Source organism: Lepus europaeus, chromosome X (assembly GCF_033115175.1).
Source record: "Lepus europaeus isolate LE1 chromosome X, mLepTim1.pri, whole genome shotgun sequence".
NCBI classification, from domain to species: domain Eukaryota; kingdom Metazoa; phylum Chordata; class Mammalia; order Lagomorpha; family Leporidae; genus Lepus; species Lepus europaeus.
The window spans coordinates 62,600,468-62,618,452 of NC_084850.1; the positions used below are offsets into that span (position 1 = coordinate 62,600,468).

Sequence of the window (17,985 nt, forward strand, 5' to 3'; positions counted from 1 at the left end):
GATGGACGACTTCTCTCTCTCTTGCTCTCTGCCTCTGCCTCTCTGTAACTCTGCTTTTCAAATAAATAAATAAATCTTTTTTAAAAAAGAAAATCCTTTCTTATGTATATGTCTTTGTAGAAAGGTTATTAATGTGAAACTGTAAGTATATATGAATATGTATCTACTTGATTTGTGTGTATAACCCTTTTTTTTATGAAAGTGGAAGTGTACTGTACATATACTGCCTTTTTTTTTAAGATTTACTTATTTGAAAGGCAGATTATACAAAGAGAGAGGGAGAGAGAGAAAAATCTTCCATCCACTGGTTCACTCCCCAAATGGCCACAACAGCCACGGCTGGGCCAGGCCAAAACCAGGAGCATGAAACTCCATCCAAGTCTCCCACATGGGTGCCAGGGGTCCACATACCTGGGACATCTTCTACTGCTTTCTCAGGTGCATTAGCAGTGAGCTGGATAGGAAGTGGAACAGTCAGGATTTGAACTGGCATCCTGCAGGCAGCAGTAACTTAACCCACTATGCCACAATGCTGGCCCCAAGGGTGTGTTGTGTTTTTTTTTAACTTAGCAAATATATCTTAGATACAAGTATTGTTCCCTGTCAGTGTATAGAGTCTATCTAATCTTTCTATTTCTATTAGAGACTTTTTTTATTTTCTAACTTTTAAAAAGTTATTTAATTATTTGATAGGGAAAGGGGCAGGGGAGAGAGACATAGACCTCCCAGATCTGTTAGTTTACCTGCTGGGGGAGCTGAGAATTCAATCTAGATTTCTCATGTGAGTGGCAAGAAACAATTACTTGAGTCATCTCCTATGCCTCCCTGGTTCTGTATTAGTGGGAAATGAGTCAAGAGCTGGAGCCTAGGTATTGAAGTCAGACACTCAGATATGGGACAACAGCATCTTAACTGCCAGGCAAAATGCATGACACAGTTTCCTAATTTGCTATTGCAAATGATAGTGCATTGAACATTTTGTTTTTCAAATTGATGTTTTCTTACCAACACTATATCAGAGTAATATAGACATTTTGATGATTATGAATTAGTGGGTAATAATCATCTATCCATGGAGATATAGAATCAACTATTCAAAGAGGCTTAGATTTCATTTGAATGCTATTCCAAGGACAAAAGAAAGGCCAAATCTGAGATAAAAATTTAGAGAGATCGATGGGAGTGGTAGTGTAGTAAAGATTCCCACCTACTGATTGGCTCCCCAAATGTTCACATCGGTTGGAGCTGGGCCACACCAAATCTGGGAGCTGGGAAGTCAGTCCAAGTCTCCCACTTGAGTGGTAGGGTCACAACTATTTTAGCCATCACCTGCAGTTTCCTAGGGTTCACATTAGCAGGAAGCTGGAATTGGGAGCAGAGTTATGACTTAAACTCTGTTATTGTTAAAAAGGATTCAGGTGTCCCATGGGAAGGCCTATCTGCTAGGACAAATGCCCATCATTATCACATATTGAAGCAAATTAGAACAAATTAGAATGCTATTCTACATTATGTTTTTCAACAAAGAATCGTGGAATTTATATTGAGGTCATATGTTTTATAAGTGGGGCTCCTGTTATTTATCGTGAATAGTTTTTATTTGATTCGAAAATACATTATGGGTGATAGATAAAATATTTTAGAAATCACACTAATTGATGAATCACTTCACTTTTTTTCCCCATTCAGTCTCCGCATATGTAAAATAACAGAGTCCTTTCAAGTTCTGAAATACCTCTGATTACCTTTCTGTTCAGTTGTTACATGAAAATGTAAGAAAATGGGCTTTAAACCTCCCACAGGGACTAAGTACCATCCTAACTTGAATTTATTGTGATGATGTGTAAATTGGTTTCTGGGGAATGAAAAGGAATTTCAGTAAGCCAAGGACTTTCCCCACATTCCTTTAAAAATTAGGGAAATATTAGAATGTCCTGATGAGCTCAAAATTAGGTCTTATTTAAGATATACCAGATATAAACTTAAAGAAATAGGCTTTTTTTGGGGGCTGGCACTGTGGCGCAGAAGGTTAAAGCCCTGGCATCCCATATGGGCGCAGCAGGTTAAAGCCCTGGCCTGAAGTGCTGGCATCCCATATGGGCAGTTTGAGTCCCTGCTGCCCCTTTTCCAACCCAGCTCTGTGCTGTGGCCTGGGAAAGCAGTAGAAGGTGGCCCAAATCCTTGGGCCCCTGCACCAACATGGGAGACTGGCAGAAACTTCTGGCTCCTAACTTCAGATTGGCTCAGCTCTGGCCATTGTGGCAATTTGGGGAGTGAACCAGTGGATGGAAGACCTCTCTCTCTGTACCTCTCTCTGTAACTCTGTCTTTCAAATAAATAAAAATAAATCTTTTAACAAATAGGCATTTTTCTAAATTATTTTTAATTTAAGCTAACATGGGAGAAGATGTGACATTTGGGGGTTGAGGACCATATAGAACTAAAATTTGATTGAAACACTAAAAGTATTTCATGTTTTACAGGTGGTTTTATTTATTTATAAGTCACACATCACTCAAAATAACAAGCATAGAATTTTAGCTTTTCAAGGAAATTGGAGGTCATCTAGCCTAATCATTTGTAGAAGGAAAGAGTCTGAACTTTGGAGTTACACAAACTTGTGTTTGAATCTTAGTTCTTTCATTTTCTAATTAGACTTCTTGGATAATTTACTCAGTTTCCTAGCTTTTGTATAGTGAACTGGATCACCTTTGTCTTAGTTTCTTCAGGCTAAAATAACAAAATACCATAAACTTGGTGGTTTATACATAGTAGAAATTTATTTCTTGTAGTTCTGCAGGCTGGGAAGTCCAAAATTAAGGCGCTAGCAAATTCACTGTCTGGTGATGGCTGACATCCTGCATTAGACAACTGACTGTCTCCTCATATGGTGGAAAGGGAAGGCAGCTCACTGGGACTTTTACAAGAGTTCTGATCCCAGTCATGAAGAAGTACTAATGACAAGCCAAGAAATGAGAGTCACACAGTCTTTAGCTTTTAAAGAAAGAGAGAAAACAGATTATTTGTCCAATCTCTCAGGAAAATGAAGGCCATGGGGGTAGGGATGGTTTGTCCAAGGTTCTGGCTTTCCTATCACCTGCAAATAGAAGACATAGCCTTTGAATATTTATAAAAATTATACCGAAGGCATATGCAGAAAAAGTATACTGGGCCTGAATGTCATGGTTGACATTTCAGGAAACACCAAACACCATAAGCATGTAAACAATGTATCTTTAAAAAAAGATTTATTCATTTTATTTGAAAGGCAGAGTTATGGGGGTGGGGGCAGAGACAGACAGAGAGAGAGAGCTTTCGTCTGCTGGTTCACCCCCCAAATAGCTGCAATGGCCAGGGCTGGGCCGATCCGAAAACAAGAGCTAGGAGCTTCTTCCGGGTCTCCCACGTGGGTGCAGGGGCTCAAGGACTTGGGCCATCTTCCACTGCTTTCCCAGGCCATAGCAGAGAGCTGGATCAGAAGTGGAGCAGCTGGGACTTGAACAGCTGCCCATACGGGATGCTGTCACATTGCTGGCCCCTCCTGTTTGTCTTTTTTAACAGTCAGACATTTTCTCTCCTAAAGAAGCCTTTTCTAAACCATATTCCCAGGAATGGATGAGTTTCGGTTTTCTGTATTCCCTTTCCTAATATTGTTCCCTGTGACTATGTCACATCCACTTTGTGTCCTGAGAATCCAAATTCTTGGCACACATAATAAGTGCTTGATGCATACTCATTTCTCAGTATTTACTTTTATATAACTTTTGCTGCTACAAAGAACTTTCTTCCTATTTACTCTCATGACCCTTATAACAACCCCGAATAGATCAGGCCCTTATTCTTCTCCTTTCTTCTTCCTTCTTCCTCCTTCCTCCTTCCTCCTTCCTCCTTCCTACTCCCTTCTCCTCCATGTCTCCCCCTTGCCCTCTTCTCCCTCCTCCTCCTCTCTCTGTGTCTTCATCATAAATCTTTCTAAGATGTTAGCCAAAGGGGCAAGAGCTCTGGCATAATAGGTTAAGCTTCTGCTTGCGGTGCTGGCATCCCATATGGGTGCCAGTTTGAGTCTTGGCTGCTCCTCTTCTGATACAGCTCTCTGCTAATGGACTGGGAAGGAAGTGGAAGATGGCTCAAGTGCTTGGGCCCCTGTGCCCATGTGGGAGACCCGGAAAGAGCTCCTGGATCCTGGCTTCGGATTGGCCCAGCTCTAGCCGTTGTGGCCATTTTTGGGGAGTGAACCAGTGGATAGAAGACCTTTCTGTCTCTCCTCTCTGTCTGTAACTCTGCCTCTCAAATAAATAAATAAAACTTCAAAAGAAAGAGTTAGCCAAAGAGACACAGTCATGACAATAGTTGAACTATATGCAGTAGCTGAACTTTAAGAATGCAATCAGGGCTGGTGCTGTGGCATAGTGGGTAAAGCCACTGCCTGCAGTGCTGGCACCCCATATGGGCGCCAGTTTGAGTCCTGACTACTCTAATTCCAATCCAGCTTTCTGCTATGGCCTGGGAAAGCAGGAGAAGATGGCCCAAGCCCTTGGGCTCCTGCACCTGCGTGGGAGACCTGGAACAAGCTCCTAGCTCCTGGCTTTAGATCGGTGCAGCTCTGGCTGTTTCGGCCAGTTGGGGACTGAACCAGTGGATGGAAGACCTCTTTCTGTCCCACCTTCTCTGTGTAACTCTGACTTTCAAATAAAATAAATAAAAAGAATACAATCATTTAGCGTAAGTGCTACGGTGGTTAAGATACTGCTTAGAATCCCCACATTCCTTATCAGAGTACCTGGGTCTGAGTCTTGGACCTGCTTCCAATTCCAGCTTTCTGTGAATTGGGAGGTAGTAAGTGATGGCTCAACTAGTTGGATCCCTGCCACTAATGTGGGAGAATTGGATCGAATTCAAAGCTCCTGGCTTCAGCTTGGTCCCACCCCAACTGTTGTGGGCATTTGAAGAGTGAATCAGCAGCTAGAAGGTGTGTGTGTGTGTATGTGTGTGTAGAGTACAGTCATTGTTTTGTAATCTAATCAGTTCAAACATTAAAGTTGTTCCTCCCCCACCCCCACCCCTTTCATGTCAGAGGGGTAATGTGTTGATGTGGTAATACTGCTTGAGGGAAGCATATCTTACACAATAGTGTTAAAACCTCAAATCATTGTGCTTATGAACCACAGAATGATCAGCAAAGCTGTTCTTATTTTGAACAAAATTAATCCTATGCTGTAGTGACTTAGGAAGAAATAGAATATATGCTATGAAAACCAAAGGATACTGCCTTCACTTGTAACTGGTAGGTTCATATCTTTTCTTGCCAACAGTTATCTTAATTGAATATTTTTTAAAAGATTAAGCTTCATATAACCTTTTAATTTCTGTGCTGATTCTGTTTTGTATATAACCTTTCTAATTGGTAGAGTATGAACTGTTGTAATAATTTGTGCAAGAAGATGGTAGGAAAGACTAGTTTGTATTCTGTTGTGAAATTCTAGGGTGTGTTTGTCCATACACAGGTTTCAAATAACTGATAGTACCACAGTCACACAGGCCTGCGTATAGCTTTGCCTGTCTTTTCTTTTTGAAAGATTTATTTACTTATTTGAAAATCAGAATTAGAGAGAGAGAGAGGGAGAGACAAAAAGAGAGATTTTCCGTCTGCTGGTTCACTCTCCAGATGGTTGCAATGGCTTCATCTGGGTCTCCCATGTGGTTGCAGGGGCTCAAGCACTTGGGCCATCTCCTGATGCTTTTCCCAGCCCATTATCAGGGAGCTGGATCAGAACTGGAGCAGCCAGAACTTGAAATGGTGCTCATATAGGATGCCAGTGTTGCAGGTGGCAGCTTTACCCACTATGCCACAGCACCATACCATGCTTCACTGGTCTTGTTGATAGACAAGTGTTTTTTATATTTCTTTCCAATGTAAAGATGAAAACTGATAGAGAAACTCCATTAGGTTATTTGTTTCATTGTTTTTTTAAAATGATTTTTGGGGGCAGACACTGTGGCTCAGTGGGTTAAAGCTCCAGCCTGCAGTGCTGGCATCCCATCTGGGTGCCAGTTCGAGTCCTGGCTGCTCCATTTCATGCAACTCCCTGCTAGTGTTCCTGGGAAAGCAGTGGAGGATGGCCCAAATCCTTGGGCCTCTGCACCCACATAGGAGACCCAGAAGAAGCTCCTGGCTCCTGGCTTCAACCTGGCCAAGCCCCGCTTTGCAGCCATTTGGGGGAGTGAAGATGATGGAAGACCTCTCTCTCGGTCTCTACCTTTCTCTGTAACACTTTCAAATAAATAAAATAATACATATTTAAAAACATAAAGATTTATTTATTTACTTGAAAGGCAGAGTTACAGAGAGAGGGAGACACACACACATACACCCACATACACAAATCTTCTATCCATTGGTTCACTCCCCAAAATGGTGTAAATGGCTAAGTCTGGGCCAGACCGAAGCCAGGAGCCAGGAGATTTATCCAGGTCTCCTAGGTGGGTGTAGGGGCCCAAGCATTTGGGCCATCTTCTGCTGCTTTTCCCAGACCATTATAGCAGGGAACTGGATCAGAAGTGGAGCAGCTGGGACACCAACTGGTGCCCATATGGGATGCTGGTGTTACTAAAACATTGGTCTCTCATTCTTCTTGAATGTGATGTGATGATCGGTATTTTAGTTCTGTACCATATAATTTAAACTGACTTTTAAAATTTCCTTCCAAAAGGTTTCACTGGAAGAAAAAAATGCAACTATTATTTATGACCCTAAACTACAGACTCCAAAGACCTTACAGGAAGCTATCAATGACATGGGCTTTGATGCTATTCTCCATAATCCTAACCCTCTCCTTGTTTCAACTGATACTGTGTTTCTGACTGTTACTTCTTCCCTGGCTCCACCGTGGGACCATATCCAGACCATATTGCTCAAGACAAAGGGCGTGACAGACATTAAAATTTCCCCTCAGCAAAGAACTGCAGTAGTGACAATAATCCCTTCTATAGTGAATGCCAATCAGATAGTAGAACAGGTTCCAGATCTCAGTTTAGATACTGGGGCTCTGGACAGAAAGTCAGGAAGTGAAGATCACAGTATGGCTCAAGCAGGTGAAGTCATGATGAAGATGAAAGTGGAGGGGATGACATGCCATTCGTGTACCAGCACCATTGAAGGAAAAATTGGGAAACTGCAAGGTGTTCAACGAATTAAAGGTAACATTTCTGGTTTTATTTGATTGTTTTGTAAGGCTTAATCTTCTGCTTTGCTCTTTTAACTTTTTGCTTTCTTCTTAAGCATGTGTGTTCATTCTGTGGGAATACAGTGCTTACTGCTTAATTGAAGTTTGAAGTACAGCCTTTTTCCCAGGACTAATGTCAGTAAAGTTAATTATTAAATTAATGGTTATGGGAGTCTTAGACTGAAGCTTAGCAGAAAAGGCAGCTGGGGTTGTGATTCATGGAGTTCAGGATTCTTAACAGAGCATGCCTCGGGTACTCCTTACCTCTAAAATTTTTATACAACCATACAGAAACTTGGAGACTGTAGCTGCACATTAATAATATTGTTTACTTATTTCCAGTCTCATTGTTTGTGGTTATTCATTTAGAGGTTTTCTGAAGTGGCCCGGAAACAACTGAATTAAATAATTCTATTTCTTCTTATTGACTATAGTCTCCCTGGACAACCAAGAAGCTACTATTGTTTATCAACCTCATCTTATCACAGCAGAGGAAATAAAAAAACAGATTGAAGCTGCGGGCTTCCCAGCATTCATCAAAAAACAGCCTAAGTACCTCAAATTGGGAGCTATTGATGTAGAGCGTCTGAAGAACACACCAGTCAAATCCCCAGAAGGATCACAGCAAAGGACTCTGTCACATACCAGTGACTCAACAACCACTTTCCTCATAGATGGCATGCATTGTAAATCATGTGTGTCAAATATTGAAAGTGCTTTATCTACACTCCAGTACGTAAGCAGCATAGTAGTTTCTTTAGAGAATAGATCTGCCATTGTAAAGTACAATGCAAGCTTAGTCACTCCAGAAACTCTGAGGAAAGCAATAGAAGCTGTATCACCAGGGCAATATAGAGTTAGTATTGCAAGTGAAGTTGAGAGTTCCCCCAACTCTCCCTCCAGCTCATCTCTTCAGAAGATTCCTTTGAATGTAGTTAGCCAACCTCTGACTCAGGAAACCGTGATAAATATTGATGGCATGACTTGTAATTCCTGTGTGCAATCTATTGAAGGTGTCATATCAAAAAAGCCAGGTGTTAAATCCATACGAGTTTCCCTTGCAAATAACAGTGGGACTATTGAGTATGATCCTCTATTAACCTCTCCAGAAACCTTGAGAGAAGCAATAGAAGACATGGGGTTTGATGCTACCTTGTCAGGTAATTATCACTTTTTCTTTGATTTCCTCTCATATTTTTAAAATTTCCATTTTATAATTTCTTTTGGCTTTTATCAATGAGAAATAATTAATAGGCACTGACGTTCTACTTTTTGCAAAAAAAAAAAATCCTGTGGAAGTAATCAGCAATGCATACAAAGATACCTTAGGAAGTTTGCATAATGATGGTGTTTAAAAGCTAGAAATAACTAATAAATCATAGTACAACCAGGTAATGAAATGCTATGGAGCCATGAAAAATGATGGTATTAAAGATACTTAATGGCACAAAAAATTATAGGAGGTATTTTGTTAAATGGAAAAAAAGCCATACTGAAAAACCTTATATGCGCTGTGACAAAAATTTTATCAACAAATGCAGTTGGACTTATACATGTATGTATTATTTATGCATATGAATGAATAAGATTCCTGATAGGACATGAATCAACATTTTAACAATGAATCTTTAAGTGATAGGATTAAAGATGATTTTTGCTTCTATTGTGTTTTCCTATGTGAAAAGTTGTTTTTACAACAAGGATTTATATATGTATGTACATATATATGTATATGTTCATTTATGTGTTTATATAGTGGGGGAAGAAATGAAAAAGTAGAAATACATAAAGGATTTTAACTGTAGCTTTGAATTTAGACATTCAAGTTAACTGACTCCAGAGCTGTCCCAAAGTCTTCATATTTCCTGATAGCTCTTATCTTTGAACTGAAACCAAAAATATATACATTGCTTTGAATCAATTTACCTGGCCTTGAATTAAGCTGAAAAATTCCCCAGTGAAATTTCTTGCCTTAAATAGCAATTGAAAAGATACATAGCTAATTTCCAGACAATATCATCAGTCTTTGCTATTCTGATTAGGATGAAGGTTATCAAATAAAGATATACCCATTATAGGCTCACTAAAACTGGAGCAAATATTAGACACATGCCCAAATTATTATGTCTGTAGGGGAGGACTCACGGACATGTCAAACATTTTTAATTTTCATATTGATAACAACTGGTAGAAATGATAAAATTCTCAATTTTTAAAGTTGACATGTACAGATTGAACATCCCTGATTCAAAAACTTGAAATCCAAAATTCTTGAGTGCTGACAAAGGAAAATTTTATATCTGATATCATGTGATGGGTCACAATTAAAACATAGGAAGAATGGTGAAAATATTTTATAAATTACCTTCATATCATGTGTATAAGTTGTATAAGTAACAAACATATTTTGTTTAGTCTTTGATCTCATCTCCAGGATATCTCATTACATATTTGTAAATATTCCAAAATTTGAAAAATTGCAAAATATGAAATATTTCTGGCCTCAAGCATTTCAGATAAGGGATACTAACCTTGTAGTTCCCATACTATAACATTTACCCTTTAAAAGCACACAATGCAGTGGTTGTTAGTATAGTCACAGAGTTTTGCAGCCATTATCACTATGTAATTTTAGAACATTTTCATTATCCTCCAAAAGAAACTCTATATCCATTAGCAGTCACTCCCCATTTTTCCTTCTCCAGTCTCTAGTAACCATTGTTCTACTGTCTTTCTCTGTGAATCTAACGATTCTAAGAGCCTCATATAAGTAAAATCATGTAATATTTGTACTTTTGTTTCTGTATTCTTTTATTGAGTGTAATGTTCTGAAGATTCATCTATATTGGGGTGTGCATCAAAACTTTATTCTTTTTGTTGCTGAATAATACTCCATTGTTTGGATATGCCACATTTTGTTTCTTCATTCACCACTTAATAGAAACCTGAGTTGTTCCCATTCTTTGACTATTATGAGTAATGGTATGATGAACATTTATGTATAAGTTTTTGCATGAATATATGTTCTTTATTTCTCCTGAGTACCTACCCATGAATGAAAATGTTGGGTCATTGCTAACTCTGTTTAACTTTTTGAAGAATTACCAGACTGTTTTCCAAAGTAGCTACACCATTACTACCATCTAGAATTCTCTCAATACAGAAAATCTCAAAAGACCAAGATTCTTGTATTCTAGAAAAGGGATATATATATATATATATATATATATATATATATATTCTTTATTGGAAAAATTCATACAGAATACTGAAAGAGCTTCTAGTATCATAGTCTGAACAAAGTGTAGGAAATCCACAATAGCAAAAGTAAACAGTTACAAAATCAGAAGAAAAATCTGCACTGGAAATGTTGAAAGTGAAACTGTATCAGGTGATTAAAATTAGTTTCAGCAAAATGTAGTTCATCTTTCACCACATAGAGTTTATGAAACTTTTCAAATGACAAATTAAAGTTATACTGGCCAGGGCTTTAACCTGCTGTGCCACAGCGCCGGCCCCTAGTTGAAATATTTTGTAACACACATTACATTATGTTGTCAATAATGGATACCATGTAGGTTTAGTTTATATCAGTATCATTAAAAAAGTTTATATTATAATATTCCTAATCCTCTTAAATATAGGATCCCAAACATAATCAAGTTATAGCACATATAGTTTGAAAGTGAAATATTTTGCACATTCAAATCTGATATTGTTACAGTAACCAAGGGCTTCATAAACTTTAAAACTAGACTCAAATATAGAATTTTTCCTATTTACTTGGGTCTATATTTTTGCAATTTAAAATGCTCAGATGGTTCACAGAATAATAGCATCAGTATCACATGGCAGCTTTTTAGAAATACAGACTCTTGGTCCACTTCAGACCCATTAAATCAACATCCACATTTTAATTTTAATAGGCTCTCAGGTATTTCATATGTATATTAAAGTTTGAGAATGCTGGTCTAAATACTTTGATTCATTGACTTCTATGAAACATATCTCTAAATATTAATTTTTGTTTACATAAATTCAGAAGTTTGATTTAATGTAATACTATTATAATACTAAATATATAATTTAAAATAAATAGAATATTATGGATTTTATATAACAAATGTGAATAGAGCAAAAGCAACTTTCCAATTACTTTAAGTGGCTTCAAAGTTAGACTTGAGCTATAAGGAGAAATTTTGAGGGACTAAGTACATGGAATAAAGGAGTACTTGAGCAGTCTCTGTCTAGTTTCTCGGAACCATGAATGCATCATGTTTGCAACTTTTAACAATGTGTTTTACCTTAGCCTACTATTGTCAAGGGCCCTAGGAATTATCGGAAGGCTTTTATGTGTTCTGCATCTGTTAGGGCTCATAACAAACATATTAATGGCTATGATGGATAGGTGAAAACTCATGCACAATTAATGTCACCATAAAAGAATTGATAGAGCTATGGTGATAGTGATCCATATTATTGGGACAAAAGGTTAATATCAAATGATAGCATTTTGTGATTCTGTTTGAGATCAATCAGAATTTAAGATGTTATTTTCTGAATGTCAGTGTCCATACTCTTTCCAGGTCTCACAATCTACCACTATGATCTGTTCTCAAACACAAGGATCAACATTTAGCCTTCATGTCATACTAGTTTTTGGTGGACCAGAGATGTTAAAGAAGATGGGGAGAAAATGAAAGATTCCTTTTATCATGACCATAAATATCATCGTTTTCTTAGAGTAAAACATTAATATAGGAAGTTAGATCTTCACTAACCAATTAAAGCAAACAAAATGCTTCATTAAATCCCTTCTCTTGTTCAAAGCCTTTAATTTCAAACTTACAGAAAAGTGACAAGAATTGTACAAAGAAATCCTGTTTATCAATTTCATTCAGATTCTCCGATTATTAATGTTTTACCACTTTATCATTCTTTTTCTTGATAGATGTATTTGTATACTATACACACACACACACACATTTTTGAGAACTATTTGAGAGTAAGTTGTAGATGTGATGTTTGTGATTGTTTTTCAACCATTTTCTGATTATGTATTTATTTATATTACACCAGACACTGAACCTATAAGTTTTGAGTATCAGATTGGAAGTTCTTTCTTGAAATTTTTGCGGTCATTTCTAATTGTTTCCTTAAGTGCAGTAAAGTCAACTTTTGAATTTAAGCATAAATAGTATAGTTAACAGCCTGTAGAAAAACTAATTAAAAGAAGCCAAGTGTTTAAATCATTATGACCTTTAATAACTTTGGTTCTTCTGTGAAAGATGGAAGGAAGCTTTTGCTGTTTTGGTTGCTATACTCATGGGGTCACAGTTTCATTGGATCTTTATTTAGAGGTCATACTAAAGTAGCTAAAAGGAGCTACCTCATTCGATGACTTAATTTAATACTGTACTTCCATAGTGTGAAAATTGCAGATGGTATTTCATGTTACCTCTTGTACTTAAAACAACTAAATTGCTCTGGAACAAGACATAAAGTGATTGACAGTATGAGCTGTTTTTTTTGCATTGTCCAGGTTAATAATTAAGTCTTAGTAATAATTATGGGAGAATGAAGAAAGCTTCTGGCTAGATTAAAATTATAGTTTTATTCAAAACCATAGCTATTTATTTTTGGCAAGTGAGACTCCTTTTTGAGTTCTTTAAGATAACAATGATACGATTTAGTAAATTTCTTCATTCTAAATAATACACTTAAAATCTGAATGAATAGCTTTCCAAAGTAATTTACTTAAGACCAGAAACCAACTTAGGAACTGGGAGAATCTAGTCCTTTGCTAGTCAGACTGTCCTCTGCAATACCAAGACTGGCTGTACTGTCATTTTCTGGAAGCTTGGTGGAAATGCAGGATCTCAGGTTCCAGTTTGGATGTACAGAGTCAGAATCTGCATTTTAACAAGATAACACCCTGCTACCCCATGATTGTATGTGCATTAACATTTAAGAGGCATATTGATTTGAGAAGTCTGTATCATTGTTATTTAAGAAAATGAACAGGCTTTTGTTTAAAGTTTCTTCCAAAGGTACTCTTCTGCAGCACCCTGAAAAACAGCTCTGCTGCGTAGGGATCCCTTTGTTTGCTAGCCAAACAGATCTGAACTGGTGTTCTGTCCAAGGAGGAGAAAGAACAAGTTGGGTAGGCTAGTGGAAATTTCCACATCACCTCTTTTCCTTCTTATTTCTGCAGGAGAGGAGAAAATCTTTGGTTCTTTTGCAGGTGTAGGAATCTGTTGGAATAATTTCTCCCATCTTGGGAGGTAGTTAATGCTGCAGTGGCTTCTGGGGTAATAGGAGTGTCCACATTTTATAACTATTCTATGTACTGATTATCTGAATACTCCTTTGCACAAAACCAAAATTACTTCTGACTTTCCACTTGCTGCTTCTTTTGTTCACTGAGATATTGTAAAATTTGAAAATGCTCTGTATTTTTATTAAAAATTCAAACAATACAGGAGCTTCAATAGAGGAAATTTGGTCATCTGTCATTCTCCTCCTGCCTTAACCCCAACTCCCCAGAAGTAGCCACTGTTAATAGTTTTTATGTAGCCTCCCATGCTTCCTTACAAATGCTCTCAATATATTCATACACTGAAAAAATTTAAATGACATGCAATTCTTTTTGCTAATTCCATTTTGTTTCACTTATTATATCATGAGACTATTTAATGCCAGAATGCAAATCATCAACATTGTCATGTTCACTATATAAATAAGAACTATCCGTTAACAAACTACTGTCTACCTAGTATGGTGGATGGACATATGGCTGGAAGAACTTTATATAACCACAATTTTGTTTATTCAGTGAGTTCAGATTCTTCTGGAAACTGGAATGAGCAGTATTGAAATTGGAAGTCACTACCAGGAAAGTGTAAAGATACTGTGTTACTGAAGGCTCATAAGACCTTGCTGGTTTTAAAGGAATAGCTTGGTAGTACCTAGAAGTGTGAATTTTGATGTTGACAAAGATGCAGCTGGAGCATGATCAGTGCCACAAATGAAAACAATCTTTTTCCTTTCCACCAGATGTGAATGAACCACTGGTAGTAATAGCCCAGCCCTCATCAGACATGCCACTTTTGACTTCAGCCAATGAATTTTACCCTAAAATGATGACACCAGTTCATGACAAGGAGGAGGCAAAGACTTCATCTAAATGTTACATACAGGTCACTGGCATGACTTGTGCTTCCTGTGTAGCAAACATTGAAAGGAATTTAAGACGGGAAGAAGGTGAGACATTTTCAAAGCTTGTTATCTTATGTGCTAGTTAAGGGACTCCATCCATTTGGTTCCTCTTACTTGTTTGTAACCACATTTATGATTTTTGCCATGACCTCTTAAAAACTTGATGTGTTGAACAACCTTGATTCCCTGACAACTAATTATTGTTACTTTTCATTCTCTTAGATAAAATTATTTTCTCATTTACTTAATGATCACATTTTTAAAAGATTTAAAAAGATTTATTTTATTTGTTTGAAAGGCAGAGGGAGAGTGAGATAGAGAGCTTCCATCCACTGGTTCACTCCCTGTATGGCTACAATGGCCAGGACTGGGCCAGGCCAAAGCCAGGAGCTTCTTTTGGGTCTTCCACGTGGTTCTTGGGTCTTCCACTTGGGCTAAATTCCTCTACTTTCCCAGGCACGTTAGCAGAGAGCTGGTTCGGAAGTGAAACAGCCCGCACTCAAACCAGCACCCATATGGGATGCTGGCATCACAGGCTGTGGCTTGACCTGTTATACCACAATGCCGGCCCCCAATGATCACATTTTAATGTTAATGAAATTCGTAGAAAAATAGCACAAGGCAATATAGAATTCTTACTCTTTATAGATCTTGACTGCCGTGGATTTTAAGAAGCATATAGGTTTTCTATTAAAACCGTGCTTTAAGCTGGCGCCGTGGCTTAACAGGCTAATCCTCCGCCTTGCGGCGCCGGCACACCGGGTTCTAGTCCCGGTTGGGGCACCGGATTCTATCCCGGTTGCCCCTCTTCCAGGCCAGCTCTCTGCTATGGCCCGGGAAGGCAGTGGAGGATGGCCCAAGTGCTTGGGCCCTGCACCTGCATGGGAGACCAGGAGAAGCACCTGTCTCCTGGCTTCGGATCAGCGCTATGCGCTGGCCGCAGCGGCCATTGGAGGGTGAACCAACGGCCAAAAGGAAGACCTTCCTCTCTCTCTCTCTCTCTCTCTCTCTCTCTCCACTCTGCCTGTAAAAAACAAAACAAAAATGTGCTTTACAGGGCCGGCATTGTGGCATAGTGAGTAAAGCTGCCATCTGTGACACCGGCACATCCCTTATGAGCATCAGTTTGAGTCCCGCCTGTTCCACTTCTGATCCAGCTCCCTGCTAATGTACCTAGGAAAGCAGCAGAGGATGACACAAGTCCTTGGGGCCCCTGCACCCATGTAGGAAACCCAGAAGAAGCTCTTGGCTCCTGCTTTCAGTCTGACTCAGCCCTGGCTGTTGCGGCCATTTGGGGAGTGAACCAGCAAATGGAAGATTTCTCTCTCTCTCTCTCTCTCTCTAATTCTAACTCTAACTCTAACTCTCTAGCTCTGCCTTTCAAATAAATAAAATAAATCTTTAAAAATAAATTAAAAATGAAAGTAAAACAATGCTTAAGGGCAGGTGTTTATCTGGCAGTTAAGACACTGGTTAAGACCAGTATTCCATATCAGAGTCTCTGGATTTGCTACCCAGCTCTGTCTCCTGACTCCAGCTTCCTGCTAATGCAGACCCTGGGCAACAGCAATAATAGCTGAAGTAATTGGGTTCCTGCCACTCAAATGGGAAACCCCACCCCCACCCCCTGCCCCAGCTGACCCTGCTGTTGTGGGCATTTGGGAAGTGAACTAATTCCTGTCTCTCTGCCTCTCAAATAAATAAATAATTTTAAAAACTTTGCCTAAAAGTGAAAATGGAATCCTACAGAGTTTCAGTATTACTGTCCCCTGGCCAAGCCCCAAAGCAAAACCAAGTTTGTTTAGAGTTATACTGTTCTCTTTTAATAGTTTGAACTCTGATTTTTGCTTGTGCCAGAAATGTCCAGAAGTTACTTAATATTGTATATGTATTTTGATTTTAGTTTATAAAATCTACAATGCAATTTTAAAAACTTCCATCACACCCTGATATTTTAGCTTCTAAATTTACACTCATATTTACAGACTTTCCAGGATAGCATAGTTTTTTTTAACCATACAGACATTTTATAATGTTTAATGAATTCAGAGTCATAGGCTTGGTGCTTAGCTCTAGCCCTAGGCATTTTAATGATACATGCTGTTAGTCACAAGGCTGAATAAGGAAGTAAGGATTAGAGTAAGCTTATCTATACTATTGGGCAAATGACTCAAAATATGTATAATTGCATCACTGTGGAGCCAGCACTGTGGCATAGTGGGTAAAGCTGCTGCCTGCAATGCCAACATCCCATATGGGTGCCGGTTCAATCTTGGCTGCTCCACTTCCGATCTAGCTCCCTGCTAATGTGCCTGGGAAAGCAGTAGAATATGGCCCAAGTCCTTGGGCCCTTGCACCCAGAAGCAGCTCCTGGCTCCTGGCTTTGGATTGGCCCAGCTCTGGTTGTCGCAGCTGTTTGGGGAGTGAACCCGTGGATGAAAGACCTCTCTCTCTCTCTCTCTCTCTCTGCCTCTGCCTCTGCCTCTGCATCTCTGTAACTGCCTTTCAAATAATTGATAGTATTTTTTTTAAAAAACCCTGCTCTTCAGGTATCTATATTTAAAAAAATGAAAAAATTGTATCACCTTATACAAAAGTTCATGAAAATTAGATATTATGAAAAATCTGTGGGTACATTTAAAATTTTTTACACCAAAATAAACTTTTTAAAAAATATTTATTTATTTATTTATTTGAAAGGCAGAGTGAGAGAGAGAGAGAGAGAGAGATCGCTCTTCCATCTCCTGGTTCACTCTCCAAATGGCTGCAATGGTCAGGGCTGAGCCAAGTTTAAGCCTGGGGCTCCCACATGGGTGGCAGGTGGCACTGCTTTCCCAGGCACATTCGCAAGGAGCTCAACCAGAAGGGGAGCAATGGATTCAATGCCATCCTCTAAACATCTTTTAATTTCATTTTCCACAGAATTTTTGCAGTATCCTGCTATGTTAAGGCCAGAGCATTATTTTAACAAAATATGTGGCATACAGAGCCATCTTCAGTTTAGTATTATCTTTTGCACATTTTTTCATTTCTGTATCTTTCATTTCAGCCTCAATTATTTCTAACTGGAATGCAGTCAAAGTAGCATTTATGTTACTTTTTGGTTAATTAGAAAAGGAGGGAAGTTGCTAAACAAAAGGAAACTTGCAAGGATCTTAAAAATTTGAGAACTGACTCTTTTCAGGCAATTCAGAAATACCCTTTTTCATGAGACAAGCAATGCCTATGCCAATTACAAATCTTTTTTTTTTAATCTATTAAGCTGATTCTTCCAATTACTCCATATTATAACCTTTGCCACTTCTTAACCCAATTAGGAATACCCTTAAGCCTAGCTGGGGTTGCTACATTCACATTTTTTAAAAGATTTTATTTATTTATTTGTGGGGTAGAGTTATGGGCAGTGAGAGGGTTCACTCCCCAGATGGCCGCAACAGCCAGAGCTGCGCTGATCTGAAGCCAGGAGCCAGGTGCTTCTTCCCAGTCTGCCATGCAGGTGCAGGGCCCAAGCACTTGGGGCATCCTCTACTGCTTTCCCAGGTCA

General features: G+C 38.6%; 1 protein-coding gene and 1 non-coding gene across 4 annotated transcripts in view; one reads left to right on the forward strand and one right to left on the reverse strand.

Moving 5' to 3' along the window:
• The window catches only part of ATP7A (ATPase copper transporting alpha), a 126,803-nt gene that overhangs the window by 71,615 nt on the left and 37,203 nt on the right, over positions 1-17,985 (forward strand). For 2 of the 3 annotated variants that reach the window (XM_062184506.1, XM_062184507.1), the window contains 3 exons: positions 6,711-7,197; positions 7,658-8,383; positions 14,280-14,486. In XM_062184506.1, coding sequence (XP_062040490.1) covers positions 6,711-7,197; positions 7,658-8,383; positions 14,280-14,486 — 1,420 coding nt within the window. Of the gene's footprint in view, positions 1-5,197; positions 5,285-6,710; positions 7,198-7,657; positions 8,384-14,279; positions 14,487-17,985 lie in introns of those variants that run through there. The other variant, XM_062184508.1, reaches the window with a different exon arrangement.
• LOC133753931 (small nucleolar RNA U13) lies at positions 5,069-5,174 on the reverse strand. Its single transcript, XR_009865160.1, has one exon. It is a non-coding gene; the product is annotated as a small nucleolar RNA U13 (small nucleolar RNA).